At 37.0% G+C, this 16251-nt stretch overlaps 1 protein-coding gene across 11 annotated transcripts in view; it reads right to left on the reverse strand.

The window, feature by feature from the left end:
- Window positions 1-16251, reverse strand: part of Dym (dymeclin) — a 357093-nt gene that overhangs the window by 103837 nt on the left and 237005 nt on the right. For all 11 annotated transcript variants that reach the window (XM_058573871.1, XM_046428286.2, XM_058573870.1 and 8 more), the window contains one exon: window positions 212-314. In XM_058573871.1, coding sequence (XP_058429854.1) covers window positions 212-314 — 103 coding nt within the window. The remainder of the gene's footprint in view (window positions 1-211; window positions 315-16251) is intronic.

The raw sequence follows: 16251 nt of genomic DNA on the forward strand, positions 1-16251 counted from the left end.
CCTGACTCAGTTAGTAGGATTCCTAATAATTAACATTAATTATTAATTTAAAAATTTTATTAATTTAAAAATTTAAAAGTTTTCCATTGTTTTGAGACCTCATTTCTTTATTTGCATATTAGAGGTTTCTAAGAGCATGAGAGAGATATTGTTATTAATAAATTTAACAATAAGAGGAATATTTTATTGATGAAATAAGGCAACTACTTACATAATCTGGCAGAGGAACATCATCGGAACTCAGTGAACCTCTCAAGGACTGTGTGGCTTGTTCCAGAACTTTGTTATGTTTTTTAGACAGCAAAGAAAACAAACTGGAAAAAAAAATACATACACACACAAACACACAGAGGAAAACCCATTATATTAAGAGAACTAAATGTGACCTTTTTCAGGTCCAATATGGAGTTACATAGTTCTATAGCATATCAATTATTCTGAAAGCTGCTTGTAAATAACTTTTATCATGCCTATATTAGCAGGATTAATAATATTATTATATAACAAAATGGTGAAGAAGATGTTTAAATTATAAGAGTTCTGAAGAATAAAATAAGTTTGATAGTTTAAAATTATGTTTCAAAACTAGAAGAAATTTTTAAAAGATTACTATAGTGTGGAGTACAGTAGACAAAGATTGAGAAAACCTGGGAGATGGGCTAACTGTATGACTAATTCATATTGTAACCTACTATAGGTCACTTGAGCTTATGTATCTTAATTTTCTTATCTTACAAATGAGTGTTGTATTACAGTATTATTCTATGGTGTAATATAAAGTCAATGTTTCTGTATTTTAGTTTTAGGTTCTTCTTTCTCAAAAAGAATTATTTTAAATATATGCCTTATAAAAATTTACTTCTGGCTATAATGGATTAACTAGAGCTTGACTAACTCTCCTGCTGTAAACAACTAAAATCTAGAAAAAATTGCATGAAACAAGTGTTTTCAGATATTCTACTACATCTGAAATGCAGGATTATAATCCCTAAAAGAGAAATACACATGAACCCCATAATGGTGAGTTTCTACATATAGGAATATTCCAGACTATGGCCCAGAAAGGTGGGACCCAAACAGTACACAGCAGGACTGAGCTGAGAAGACTGAGATATGAATTTAGGGCTGCTGTGGCAGCTGGAATTTACAAGGCAGGATACTAGAGAAAAGAGAATTTCAAGAAAAGGGTTCCAGAAATCCAGATGTCTTCTTGAGGACCTGAGTAAGTACTAAGCTATACCTGAGCATAGCAAGATATTACAAGATGTGGTGATGAGCTACCCAGAAGCTGTATACTGAACATATATTTTGGAGGTCATAAAATACTGAAGGCTATTGTGTTCCAACCAGCCAGTGGATAAAACTCCTTGAACATGAACATTCAGTTGAATTTTTAGAAAGGCCATGCTTTAGGATCAGGACTATTGTACAGATTATTGTAGCCTAATAAAGCTAGTGAATAATCTTCAAAAAATAAAGTTGATTTATATTAAATGTAAATGAACTAAACACGGCAGTTCAATGCCAGAGATTTTCAGATTGGATAAAATTGCAAAACCCAACTACTTGCTGTTTAAAAGAAACATACTGTAAATTTAAAGACCCAGATAAGTTAACAGTTAAATGATATAAAAAATCATACAGCTGGGCACCATGGTACATGCTTGTAATCCCAGCAGCTTGTGAGGCTGAGACAGGAGAATCATGAGTTCCAAGCCAGACTCATCAATGGCGAGGAGCAACTCAATGAGATTCTATTTCTAAATAAAATAAAAATAGGGCTGGGGATGTGGCTCAGTGACCAAGTGCCCCTGAGTTGAATCTTCAGCACCCAAATAAATAAATAAATCATACAAACATTAATAAGAATATTAGAGTGGCCATATTGATTACAGACACATAGGATTAAAGACCATAATATTAATAGTAATGATAAAGAGGAAAATTTTATAATGATGAAAGCCAGTTCACCAAGAATACTTAATAATCCTAAATATTGGATCCTTAAATATACATTATAATTATATGATCCTAATATTCAATCTACTACATCTAGTAAAGCAAGAAATTCTCTTTAGGTTATATGGCAGCATAAAAATGGAGACAATCTTGACATCATGTACTTTCCACATAAATTTGAGATATGATTATATGTAGTATATATTTTTTTAAATGCCCAAAACACTACTCTAGTATTTCTTAGTGATGCTCTTTTAAAAAGACTATTGACTCAAATATGAATTTAAGAAAGTAAGCAATGATTTCAGATGATTTAAACAGGATATTCAATGAAGACAAGACCACTAAATATTAAGGTTTTTTTCAATTCAAAGTGGATCAAAGACTTTGGCACTAGAATAGAGACCCCTGAGCCTAACAGAAGGAAAAAGTAGGCCCAACTCTTCATCATGTCAGATTAGGATTTGACTTTCTTAATGAGACTATTAAAGGGCAAGAAGTAAAATCAAGAATCAATAAATGGGATGGATTCAAACTTTCCTCAGCAAAGGCAAAAATCAATAACATGAAGAGAAAGCCTACAGAATGGGAGAAAATCTTTCCCACATGTATCTCAGACCATTAATCTCCAGGATATATAAAGAATTCAAAAAACAACAAAAAACTACCACCACCACCACCACCACCACCACCAACAAAAAAACCCAAATAACCCAATCAATAAATGGGCTAAGGAACTGAACAGACACTTCACAGAAGAAATATAATCCATCAACATATATAAAAAAATGTTCAACATCTCTAGCAATTAGAGAAATGCAAATCAAAACTAAGATTACATCTCACTCCAGTGAGAATGGCAATTATTAAGCAAACAAGCAATAATAAGTATTGGTGAAGATGTGGGGGAAAAGGTACACTCATACATTGCTGATGGGACTGCAAATTGGTGCAGCCAATCTGGAAAGCAGTTTGGAGATTTCTTGGAAAACTAGGAATGGAACCACCACTTGACCCAGCTATCTCTCTCCTCGGTCTATACCCCAAATACTTAAAAACAGCATACTACAGTGATGCAGCCACATCAATATTTATTTACAGCAGCTCAACTCACAAGAGCTAAACTATGGGACAAACCTAGGTGTCCTTAAACAGATGAATGGACAAAGAATATATAGTACATATACACAATGAGATATTACTCAGCCTTAAAGAAGAATGAAATTATGGCATTTGACAGTAAGTGGATGGATGTCGTGAGCCATCCATGGGCTGTGTGTGTGTGAGATATGCACATCTGAGCATATGAGGGGACTGGTCTAGCGTTGCGCACTGAATGGGTTATGCAACTCAAGTGTGCCTTTCCTCTCACTCTGCCTGTGATCCCACACAGCACCTGAGAAGTGTGTGACTTGCCAAGATGTAATCAATCTGCTGACCACAAGACACCATCAAGCAAGACTCTACCCTTGGAAATCCTATCCCTTGACTTATTTGGGTGGAATCTTCTATCAAATGTCTTTTCCCCAATAAGTAGGAATGTGTGTGCTCTGGGTGTGATCTCTCTCTCTTGCTTTTTCCAGCACTCCCCAGCATGGAGCTGATCCTTGGGGTCACTGAGCAGGCCTTCCCTCAACCTTAGAAACTCATTTTCATGTGTTGCATGGTTTCTTTTCTGTTTTCTTAGTTATTGCTGCATCCGGCTCCTTTAAACCCAGCTCATCTTGTCAGCCCGGCCAGTTGACAGATGGAACTGGAGAATATCATGTTAAGCAAAATAAGCTAAACCCCCCAACCAAAGGCTGAATGTTTTCTCTGATATGTGGATACTAATTCTCAATAAGGTGGGGATGGGGGGCTAGGGAAGAATAGCATTACTTTGAATTAGGCGAAGGGAGTGAAGGGGTACGGGGTTAGGAAGGACAGTAGAAAGAGTCAGACATTATTACCCTATGTACGTAAATGACCACCTGACCAGTGTGATTCTATCATGTATGACCAGAAGAATGAGAAATTATACTCTATTTATGTATGATGTGTCAAGGTACATTTTACTGTCATGTATAACTAATTAGAACAAATTTTAAAAAATCCTTAAACATTCATTAGTTACGCTAGGTTAGCAAATATAACAGAGGGAATGGATATTCTCTAAGTTTCTATAGAAATATAGTGGGAAGAAAAAAATAATTATAGGAGATTAATTAATAGTTATGAAATGATACTAAGCGCATGCCAAGCATATATCTAAAAGAGCGATTTCTGTGAAATGGAATAGTACCGTATAGGGTTTAGGTCTTACATAATTTTTTTTATTTTTTAAGAGAGAGAGAAAAGAGAGAGAGAGAGAGAGAGAGAGAGAGAGAGGGAGAGAGGGAGGGGGAGGGGGAGGGAGGGAGAGGGAGAGGGAGGGAGGGAGAGAGAGAGAATTTTTTAATATTTATTTTTCAGTTTTCGGCAGACACAACATCTTTATTTTATTTTATGTGATGCTGAGGATTGAACCCAGCGCCCCACGCATGCCAGGCGAGCGCATTACCACTTGAGCCACATCCCCAGCCCCGGTCTTACATAATTTTGAAAGGAAGAAAGATTCATTCGTGCAGGAGAGGAGAGGAGACATTTCTGAATACAGGCAAAGCCCAGAGGCACAGGTAGGGGGCAGTGAGAATGAACTTGGAGTAGAGGCGCTACACAAAAAAGCAGGAGAAAAAATTCAATCTATGAGGGTGCATCATTTTTTTTTCATTTTATTTTTCTGGATCTCCTGCATTTGAGGTTTTATTTTGTTTTTCCATTTTAAGCTGAAAAGTAAACATCACACTTTCCTCTTACCACTATCCACATGATCCATTAGTAACTAATATCAGAAGTTTATTTTACATGATTCTAGAAATGTTCAATGTACCAATCCATGTATAAATGCATACTGTGTGTATACATCCATAATTTTTATTCCACAAAATATGCATTATTTTGTATTTTGAACTTTTCCCTCCATTCATTCAACACATACTTACTGATTGTCAGTTATATGATATTTAAGCATACGGAAGAACTATGCTTCCTGTAGCCTAGTCACTGCAATTGTTTCCAGTGTTTTGCATCATCCGCAGTACTTCGATCAATACCCTGCACATGACTTTTAGCATAGCCGAGACTACATATAGGATAAATTCCTTGAAGTAAAGCTGCTGAGTAAGAAAGTAATTATGTAATACTGAATTTAATTCAGGGCACATATATTAAAATATGCAAATTATTTTGCAAATGATGCAAAGGAAAAGGTAATAATACATTGGAATTATGACTAAAGCAGGTTCACAAGGAAATGCATAAAGAAAGAAATCAGTAAGATGATTCAATTGGTTGTAGTACATTTTCTGATATAAATGGAACTTCAGGAGTATTTTGAGACTAAAGGTTGGTAGTCCATTCTAGCACAAGACATGGCAAGACTCAGAGGAAGCTGGGCCCAGAAGCTCACGCTTAGAAGCTCGGGAGGCTGAGGCAGGAGGATCATGAGTTCAAAGCCAGCCTTAGCAACTTTAGAGATCTGTCTCTATTTTTTTTTTTTTAAATATTTATTTATTTTTTTTTTAGTTTTTGGCGGACACAACATCTTTGTTTGTATGTGGTGCTGAGGATCGAACCCGGGCCGCATGCATGACAGGCGAGCGCGCTACCACTTGAGCCACATCCCCAGCCCCAAGAGATCTGTCTCTAAACAAAATACAAAAAAATGGCTGGGGATGTGGCTCAGTGGTTAAGTGCCCCTGGGTTTGATCCCTGATACTCAGAAAATAGAAAAAAAAAAGATTCACAGCAATAAATTGGATGCTCAACAGAAAGGGAAAAGGACAAAGGAAACAAAGTGGTGTTTTTTTTTTTGTTTTGTTTTTTTTTGAGTTTAGAAAGAACTAAGGAGAGGCCTTATGAGTTCACCAAACCTGGAATATTCCCACTCCCCACAAGCTCTGCATGCATGTGTGCATCCTATTAGTGTACCTTCAGAGAACAGAAGCAATCTATGGTAAATTCCATCATCAAAGGAAAATTGAGTAAATCCTAGAAATCAGCAAAACCAAAACAAAACAGAAAACCCCAACAATACTTGAAGCTCATTCCTTTTCTTTGGAAAAGAAAGACCAATGTGTTTACTTATTTATTTTACAAGAGAATACTAACAATCTGTTTTTCTTGTTGGTAGGAGACCAAACAAGGAAATGAGCTTCAATTCAAACATAAGGTATTTCAGTTGAGCATGATGGAAAGTGTGGCTATTAAAGGCATCAAATGTTGCAGCCGTATACCCCAAGAAGCTGTGGTATTGCTCACAGTTATCTTTTAAAAAATTGTCTAAGAATAGATCATTTGAGGTCACTTCCAATTCTCTACCAGGAATGAGAAACAGAATTCACACTGGCCCTTAAGATATTATTCTCATACACTTTGATAGGCTTTCCCTCGAGTTCCTACAGCTAGTGCTTTCAAAGTTTTGTGTGTGTGTGTGTGTGTGTGTGTGTGTTTAATAGTCTAATTTTGGCTTTCATTTAGCATTTTTAAGGCAAATGACCCAAATTTATAGAAGAAATGACTTGCAAATTGCTGTGACAAAAGTAACTTTTGCTTAAAGCTCTGCATTCCAAGTACTTAGACCCAGCTTAGGCTAGTCAAAGTAATAAAGACATATGATATTTGTATATAAAAAGGTAAATATGTTTATAAGTGAAGCTGATCTTAAAGTGTACTTAGTATTCACTCAGTTGGGATGTATTTGCCAGAATACTTTTTTAAAATTAGAAAAAGATGAATTTTTCTATAAGTACAAGAATATGCATTACAAACTGGGTAAATGATGAAAACAACTAAAATGCTGATGGGGAATGGGTAAATAAACTGGGGTATTCACACCATGAAATACTGTATAGCAATTTAAAATAATCTACAGCTGTATGTTTTAAATTATCTAAAACTACAAAGTTGAGCAAAAACCAAGGGAATTCTTATAGAATGGGAACAAGGTGATGATATTTACATAATGTTTTAAAATGTAGAACTAGTGCATATATTTTATAGATAAAACACATGAAATAATAATGTAAAATATATATGGAATGATAAACACTACATTTAGAATAATCATTGTTCTCTTGAGGAAGGAAGGAAGGAAGGAAATGGGATTAGGGAGGAAGAAATAAGGGATTTAGTTTCTCTCATAAAAAATGTTCTGGTAATACTGAATACATACACATGAAATTGCTATAGTATTGTCTATTTCTGTGTATGTGTGTGTGTGTGTGTGTGTGTGTATGTGCCTGAAATATTATATACATTTAAAAAACTTGATAAAAAGAGCATGCTGTCCTGAAGAAAACAGAGCTCCTGCCAACAGCCAGCATTTCACAAAAGAAAGAAGCATGTAAATAGAATCTGCGTGGTCAGCCCAAACTGGGACGTGTGGAGAAGATCACAAGCTGGTGAAAATGGCTGCAGTTGAGGGTGCACAGATGGTGGCAGGAGCTGAGACCAGAATGAAGACAGTTAGAAGACAGACTGTGAGGGGCTGCTCATGCATCAAAAGCCCTACACAGAGCTGAGAAGCTAATGGAAACGCTGAAAGAGACCTGGTTTCTTGGCCTCAAGAAGCTCAAGTCCAATAGGATAAGGAAAAAAAAAAAAAGTCTACAATGCTGAAATCAGAGAAGGCTGGGTGTCTGAAGAGAGAGCCATGGGGATATAGAGTAGGATAAGTATATTCCACAGAGGAAATCTAGTTTGAATATGCCCTTGAAGTTTAGGGATGTGCTAATTAGAAAAATAAAACATGAAGAAGAACAATTCAGAAAGGTGAAAAAGTGTACCAGAAGTGTATCAAGAGACTGTGGGGCTACAGCCATAGCCATAGCTTACAGTGAGATTAGAGAAAGTTCATGGGGGTGAGCTGTGGCAAGAGATGAAGTTAGCAAGACAGGCAGAGGCAGATTCAAAAAAGGCCTTACATACCAAGATAAGAGGTTTATGTTTCATCTTGTCAAGTTGTAGAGACAGAAAGTAAGTCAAATATTTACCAAGGGCTCACTATGTGCCAGGCAGAGTAAAAGCTGCCTGATATATGACGGTAAGTCTAAGCAACAGTCAGTCATCATCCTGCCTTCCTGGAGGGCAGTTCAGGGAGGTCATACCTGGATAGACTGGAGTGAAGCTGGAATGTCATGAGGACACAGGTGAGGGCTGCCGACCTGTACTTTAAGATTAGAATAAGAAACCATTTCTGGAGACAATGCCTAAGTGTCCCCTTAAACAACATTTAGGAGTTGGCCAAGTAAGTTAGGTAATGGTACAGGTAACCTGGGCAGAGAAAATAGCATGAATAGAAGCTGAGAAACATGAACACTGCTGGTAGAAGAACAGCATGTAGCAGGGCACAGCCACAAGCCTGGGGCAGCAGGCAGGAGCGTTCAGCACCTCTTGGGCCTCACATGCACCTTGCCAGAGGTGCTCTATGACAGCAGGACTGCAATGCCAGAAAGAGACAAAAAGTCAAGCTGCTGCACTTGGTATTCAGGCATAAGGAGGAATGCAGGATTGGCAGCAAGGATGGTGGTTATCTTTGTGCATCTGTGGCCTTGGCTTCTTTCCTATCCTCTCCCATTCTATGGTGGCCACAGTATCCCTACCATGGAATCCCTCAGGACTCAGAACCAATGTTTGAAAATCACTGACCTGAATAATGAGGCACAAGCATGTAACTATAACTATATTTGCTTTAGAAAACATCCTCTATCCTGGAGGGAAAGAGGGACAGGAAATTATAAGAGAACAGAAGTGGAAACAGAATTTTAGGGAAACATTTACATTACCCAAAGTAAGAGTTGAGGAAGCTTTGAATTAAAGGAAGTAGGAGTTATTTGGAAGACAAGAGAGAAAACACAGAGAATAAATGAAGGGAATCACAGGTGACTGAGGTTTCTAACTTAGGAAATGTAACAGCTGATGGAAAACATGTAGAAGACCTGAGGCAGGGAGAGGGCTTGGGAGGACAGCAATTCACAACAGCAGCGGCAGCTCTAACACACACAGGGCTTACTGGGTATCAGGCACTGTCCATCAAGCAATCATGTGAGGTAGGTACTACCACTACCATATTCCCTCCACCTCTTTTAAAGGGTTATGATGAAATTGAAGCAGAGAGAAGCTAAGTAATTTGCACAGGTACATAGCTACTAAGGAGTCGAAAGTCAGGAGTTAAAATTCAGGCATTGTAGCTCCAGAATCTAGAGCTGCTCAGGGAAACCAGTGGATATGGGAGACAGGGGTGGGCAGGCCTAAATGGCAGCAGAGGAATACTAATCTGGTGCTATTAAGAGCAGTGATGAGAAATTTTGGGGTAATCTGCACCAGCTTCAGTCAAAAAAGTGAAGGTGATTCCAAAGATGTTGTGTAATGTAAGTAAAGAAATGTAAGGACAGAGCCCTGGAAACCACCAAGACTGAAAGGGTTATTTAATTTCTTTAATATTTTATACTTTTCAGTGTACGGGTCTTGCATGTATTTTTTAAGTTTATCCTTAAGTTATTTAATATATATGTGAATATGTAGACCTTGTGAATGGGATTATAAGTGTGTACTGCTGCTGCCCAACTTGTACTTTCAGATTTTTGATGCTAATATAATGTTAAAAAATTTTTTTTGATTTCTGATTGTTCCTAGCAAGAATAAAAATAAAACTACTGCTAAATAGTGACCTTCTGTCCCATGACATTGCTAAAATGCTATAATTTTGGATTATCTATAGATTATAATTTTTAAAAACATGTAAGTATTTTTATGCAAATACTAGTTAGAGAATTAAAGACATCTTTAAATCTTCTTTTGCAATGTGAATTTTTAAAAAAATATTTATTTATTTATTTATTTATTTTTAAGTTTTTGGCGGACACAACATCTTTGTACGTGGTACTGAGGATCGAACCCGGGCCGCATGCATGCCAGGTGAGCGCGCTACCGCTTGAGCCACATCCCCAGCCCCCGTGCAATGTGAATTTTTAAAATGTCTTTTTCTTGACTTATTGCACTGGCTAGGATTTCTAGTATATGTCAAATAGATATGAAAACAGACATCCTTACCATTTTCTTGATCTAGGGGAAAAACACCTAATCTTTCACAATTATGCTTTTTAGCTATAAGTTCTTTTATCAGGTTGCAGAAATTCAACTCTATTCCTTGTTTGGAAAGTTGTTGTTGTTGTTATTGTTTTTAATCATGAATAGGTGTTGAATTTGTCAAATGCTTTTTCTGTGCTTACTGAGATGATCACAGTTTGTTAAAGTAGTAGTAGACTGTACTGATTTATGGAATGTTAAATCAATCTTACATTTCTAGAATGGATCCTTCCCTTTCTCTCTCTTTTTTGTTCTCTCCTTTTGTTGTAGTGGGGATTGAACCCAGGGTTGCTACATCTCTGAGATACATCCCCAGCCCTCTTTGAGAAAGAATCTAACTAAGTTGTCCCATATGGCCTCAAATTTGTGAAACTTTTGCTTCAGGCTCCCAAGTAACAGGGACTATAGGTGAGAGCCACTATGTAGCCCTGGAATGGATTCTAATAGCTACGTGTTTTTATGATGGTGATATAGATAAGTAACAGGAGTAAGGGTGGTTGTCACTGAGAATGTATTCTATGCCAATCATATTTCTAATCTTCTATATTTGTTAACAAGATTAATAATACAACTGCTTAATGAAGAAAGTATTACTATTATTATCACATTATACATGAAGAAACTAAGGTATTCAGAAGTAAATTAGCCTGCCATGGATTATATTGCTCAGAAGTGGAGGAGCCAGAATTTACACTCTGGAAATCTGACCAGATCCTGGACTCATAATCAGTTTATTATCTCTTATCTGGATTTATTTTATGATTATGGGCACTATTGTTTTTTCTGTCCTGGATGATTCACTCTCTTTTACTTTTAGGAACTGAAACTACTCTGGGGTGCGGGGGTGAGTTCATGATATATAGGCCATGTTACTTATAATTCCCCATTCTTAGGTCACAAAAACTGGTCAATGGATACATGCTCCTAAGTTGAGCCAGTTGAAAACTTTCCCTAGGATTGTTCTAACTAGGGACTGTGAGAAAACCACTTGTCCTCTCTGGCCAGAAGACTGTAAAGAAGTGGCTATGGCAATACTTCAGCTTCATGGAGAAAACCTATGTTCCAGAAGGAGAAGGAATCTATGTTGAAAGAGAGAATATGAATTTGAGAATGAATACAGTCAGTACTTTCAGCATTTCTACTGCATCCTTGCATTTTTACTAAGTATCCTAAGGAAATTCTTTCCCTTTTTATATATACTAGAGCCTAGTATGGCTTACTTCCTAAGCTTGGGGTCTTTCTTCAAATATCACCTGTTCCTTGAGACCTACCACAATCACCCTAGTTAATATCACTACCCAACCTGGCACATCCACTTTTTCGTTTCACTACTTAATTTTCCCCCTATAACTGTCATTTTTCTAAAGTATCATGTACTTTCTCATGTACCTTATTGTCTTCATCACTAAAACAGAAATTGGCCAACTACAGCTTGCAGACCGAATGCAGCCCACCATTTGCTTTTGTACATGAAGCTTATTGTGACATAGTCCCATCCATTCATTCATGGACTGTCCATGGCTGCTTTCACACTATAGTGACAGAGCTGTGTAGTTCAGAGGCCATGTGATAAGCAAAGCCTAGCATTACTTTAACATTCAAGTCTGTTACAGAGAAAGTTTCCTGACTCCTCACCAGTGTGTGATCTCCATGGCAGGGGTTCTTACCTGCTTTGTTCACTATAGCATCTCTAGGCCTGGAATAATGGCTGGCACATAAGGAGTCCTTTGATATTCACTGAATAAAATGCAATGTAGAAAATCCCATAGTCAATAATAGGATTTTAATATGTCAGAGTTTATCTGGTTTCTGATTTTTAAGACAGATACCTGATGGTTTTATGGTGAGGAAAATTACCTTTTGTTCCCCAAATTCTTACTACACTAAAAACAAAACTGAAAAACAAGCACTCTCATATTTACCTAGAAATATAACTGTCTTACATGTTTCGGTTTCTCCTGAGAGAAATATTTCCCTGAATATACAAACCCAGTTGATGGCAGAGCCAAAAGGACTTGCTGCCAGATTAAATTTGGGGTACCAGAGAAAGAGCTGAGGATATCATCAAGGTTTTCAGTCTAAGCATATGGTACAGTGGATGTACCATTTATGGAGACAGGAAGACTGGCAGAAAGGTACAGAGAGACCAGCAGGCATTCCTTTGGGATATGCCAAGTTTGAGAGTCCTCCTTGGTATCCAAGAGGAGGTTCAAGTGGGGGGGGGTTGGTTTCTGAGTCTGGATTCAGGTAAAAAATATCCATCTGGGAACTGTAAACATACAAGCAGAATTCAAAGCTATTATAATGGTTGAGAAGACTCAGGAAAAGCTGAAAATTAAGCTAGCAGTGGTGAAAGGGAGCAGTGAATGAACTATACTTCAGAGCTCCAGTACGTACAGGTGCTGGCAGCACTGGGTATGAGGAGGTAAAGGCATAGGTGAGTTTCAAAACAGCAAGACTTACTGAAAATCTGCATTTTAAAAGATAGACTTTCATTCCCACCCCTGCCTGCCTCACTCAACCCAGTGGATGCCTTCCTATACCTTGGCAGAGAGAGAGGTGCTCACTCTCAGAATGGTGAACCTGGGACTCTGGTCTTGGGATAGGAGGCCTATGTGAGGATGGAAGTGCTACACTGAAAGGGGCAATGAAGTCACAGCTCAGTACCAAACACAAACCCCTGGCTTCACTCCCCCAATCAGCTCAGAGAATGCCATCAGCTGGGTTTGCTGACTTGAGGATAACTTTGATACTAGAGGATAACTGTTAGCTGAAATTGAAAAGCATTAGGACAAAAAGACCCACAGAAACCAACTCTTAGAAACCTCTCAAAAAGAGCTGGGGCTGTAGCTCAGTAGTACAGTGCTTGTCTCACATGTGCGAGGCACTGGGTTTGATCTTCAGCACCACATAAAAATAAATAAAGATATTGTGTGTCCATCTACAACTAAAAAAAATTAAAAAAAAAGAAAGAAATTTCTCAAAAAGCCCAAGTTAGAGCTTCAAGTCTCCAGTCAACAACACTCAACCCACTGTACAGAATTTCCAATCAGTTCTTCGGTGCCTCACTTTTTTTTTCTTTTTCTTTTTTTAGTATTCTTTTAGTTATTCATTAACTTTATTTTATTTGCTTATTTCTATGTGGTGCTGGGAATCGAATGCAGTGCCTCACATGTATGAGGCAAGTGCTTTACCACTGAGCTATAACTCCAGCCCCCAGTGCCTCACTTTATATATATATATTTTAGTTTTCGGTGGACACAACATCTTTATTTTATTTTTATGTGGTGCTGAGGATCGAACCCAGTGCCTCGCACATGCCAGGTGAGCGCGCTACCGCTCGAGCCACATCCCCAGCCTGCCTCACTTTTAAATATAAACTCTTTGTTAAGATCACCAGAGAGGGCCACTAAATGACAAAACAAGCAAAGAAGAAAAAGGGATAAAACAGAGATAATGCAGGAAGGAGAAAAGAACTTCTAAAAAGTTGTGATTACTAAGTCAATGAAGAATAGTAAAGTAAATATACTGTAGCTGTGAAGGAAATCATATTAAAAAGGAGCATCAGGAAACAAAAAATTCTTTGGAAGTATGAGAACAGAAATGAAAATTTTAACAGAAGGAAAGTAAATTTGAAAAGTAGAACAAAAAAAGACTAAAGAGTTGGAAAAACAGTAGGGAAGGGGGAGCAATTAGAGAACTGGTCCATAAGAACAGAGAAATTAGGAGGACATTACTTAAGAATTATTTCAAGAAAAGTTCTCAAAACGGAAAAACACGAATTTCCAGAATGAAAGAGCCACCACAAACCCAGAAATGAGATTAAAAAAAAATCATAAGACATAACCAGAATTTCAAAACACTGGAAACAAAAGTTGGTCCTAAAAATTAAAAGAGAAAACAAGGGAGGGAGAGAGATACAAATATCAGGTATTGGTATAGCATTAGACATCTCAACAGCTACTAAACAATGAGCAATAACTTCCAAATACAGGGGAAAAGTCACTGTGAATGTAGAACTAAACACTGTAATATTTAAAAATTCTAGAACAAAGATTAAAATAAAGACTTTTAAAGATAAATTGTTTAAGAAAGGAAATATGATTATATTACACCATGTGGATCATCTGTGAGTAAAACTGGTTATAACACAGTAAATGCGGACACTGACCTCATATGTAATGATCAGCACTGGGAGAGTGAGGGAAGGTGCACTTCTCAGTGTGGGTATGTGCTTGTGAGCTGCTGCAGGGCAGTTTAAGATGAGGACTACAACTTTTGAATACTGATCTGTTCATATACAAAGCATCTCTTCCTTAATCCACTTTTCTGCTGGTTCTTATGGAAGAAACAGAAAAATCCTCTGTCTATTCCAAGAAAGTCAAACAGACCAATGATGCCAGAGCAAGATTCAGGCATCCCTTGTCAAAGGCAATTAGAACAAATCAGAAGTGGGAAAAAAAGGCTGAAGGAGGAAGGAAACCGTCAAATAGCTCTAACAGGTGTGGAAAATATATGAGGAGTAAAGCACCCTCAATAAAATAAAATAAAAATTAAAAAGCACCTAATCTATGAAGATAGAACTAATTTCATTGTGTGAAACTTCTCTTTGTACTTGTAGAATACAAAGGAATAGTGACATTCCAGGCTTTGCCTCTCTATCAATTTACGCCATTTAAAAATTTTAATATGTGGTTTGGTAGTTGCTCTTTAATTGCTCTACAGCTGTGTATGTATGATATATACACGTATGGTAAACATGTTTTTTCCAAATAATAATTTAAAGCTTTGATTACAGACCTTTGGACAATATTCTGTACACACCGTGGTCTAATGATGTCTTCTTTTTCCTCTTCTATCTTTACTCCAGTAGAAGAAACTACAAAAATGTCAGTATTCTTGCCTTATGAAGTTAGAAACAAGAAGTGTCCCTCCCTCCCGCCCTCCCTCCCCCCCCTTCTGTCTCTCTCTCTCTCTCTCTCTCTCTCATGCTGGGGATTGAACCCAGGGTCTTGTGCATGCAAGGCAAGCATTCCGCCAACTAAGTTATATCACCAGACCTTAATTTACTTTTAGTAAAAACAACAACTTTTTAAAGACCTCAAGTTACAATGAAGGAGATAGTGAGCCACATAATTATCTTTGCTAAGAACATGGACATTTATATAAAGAAGCAAGATTAGGGCACAGTCAATTGCCCTTTCATTCAAACTACATTGACTTAATAACCATAAATATTTGTGTGTGTGTGTGTGTGTGTGTGTGTATCAACTAGCTTAAAATTCATTTCTTTCCAAGACAAGTAATAAAATGGTGTTGAGCTTATGGTATAAAAGATAGAAAACAAAAGAAGAAACCTCAGCATCACAGCTTGCTGATTGTTAAATAAGGCTTGTTAAACGCAAGCATCTTGTGCTGCTGCAGCAAAGAACGAGGCTCAGACAATGATGCACTCATCACTGCAATGAATGTCACACACACAATCTATTAGAATCTATGCTGTTGTATGTTTCAATGCTACAAGGAAAAGTCATTACCCATCTTCTTCAAGATCTTTGAAATAAAAGCAAAAAGAAAAAAAATTCATATATAAAAAAAGTATGCAAAATTCCCACCAAAAGGACACACCTTGAATTGCAACTGGAGAACCCAGTGGGATTGCCATAAAAACACACAAGGTATCTTAGTAACTTGCAATTACAGCTACAATGTTCAAAAACAACTAGTCATATATCATGGCAGGTATACAATTAAATAAGGTTTCTTAAAAAAAAAAAAAAAACTCAGGAAAAGAACCCCCTCCATTTTAATAAGGTAACTGAATTCCTAATAAGGAAGACAGGAGAGCTGAAAGATGACTAACAACTTTAAAAAGAATGTTACATAATTACTGTAATTATTACTAGTAAAAATATGTTGAGAATAGTGGATAAAACATAAGATCTGTCAATACATGATCTGGTAACTATGTTACTAAAAATATAAGTGAGTGAAACAGAGAATCTGTCATTAAATACAATTACTTTTATCTTCACAAAGGCATTCACACAAATTTATTTTATGTGTTTTTAACTTTAATTCAATGAGAAAAATATTTAATAAGTGAAAATAATATGAAGGGTGTTT

Source organism: Marmota monax, unplaced genomic scaffold (assembly GCF_021218885.2).
Source record: "Marmota monax isolate L192 unplaced genomic scaffold, Marmota_monax_Labrador192_F-V1.1 WCK01_AAM20220418_F8-fsc00031, whole genome shotgun sequence".
NCBI lineage: Eukaryota > Metazoa > Chordata > Mammalia > Rodentia > Sciuridae > Marmota > Marmota monax.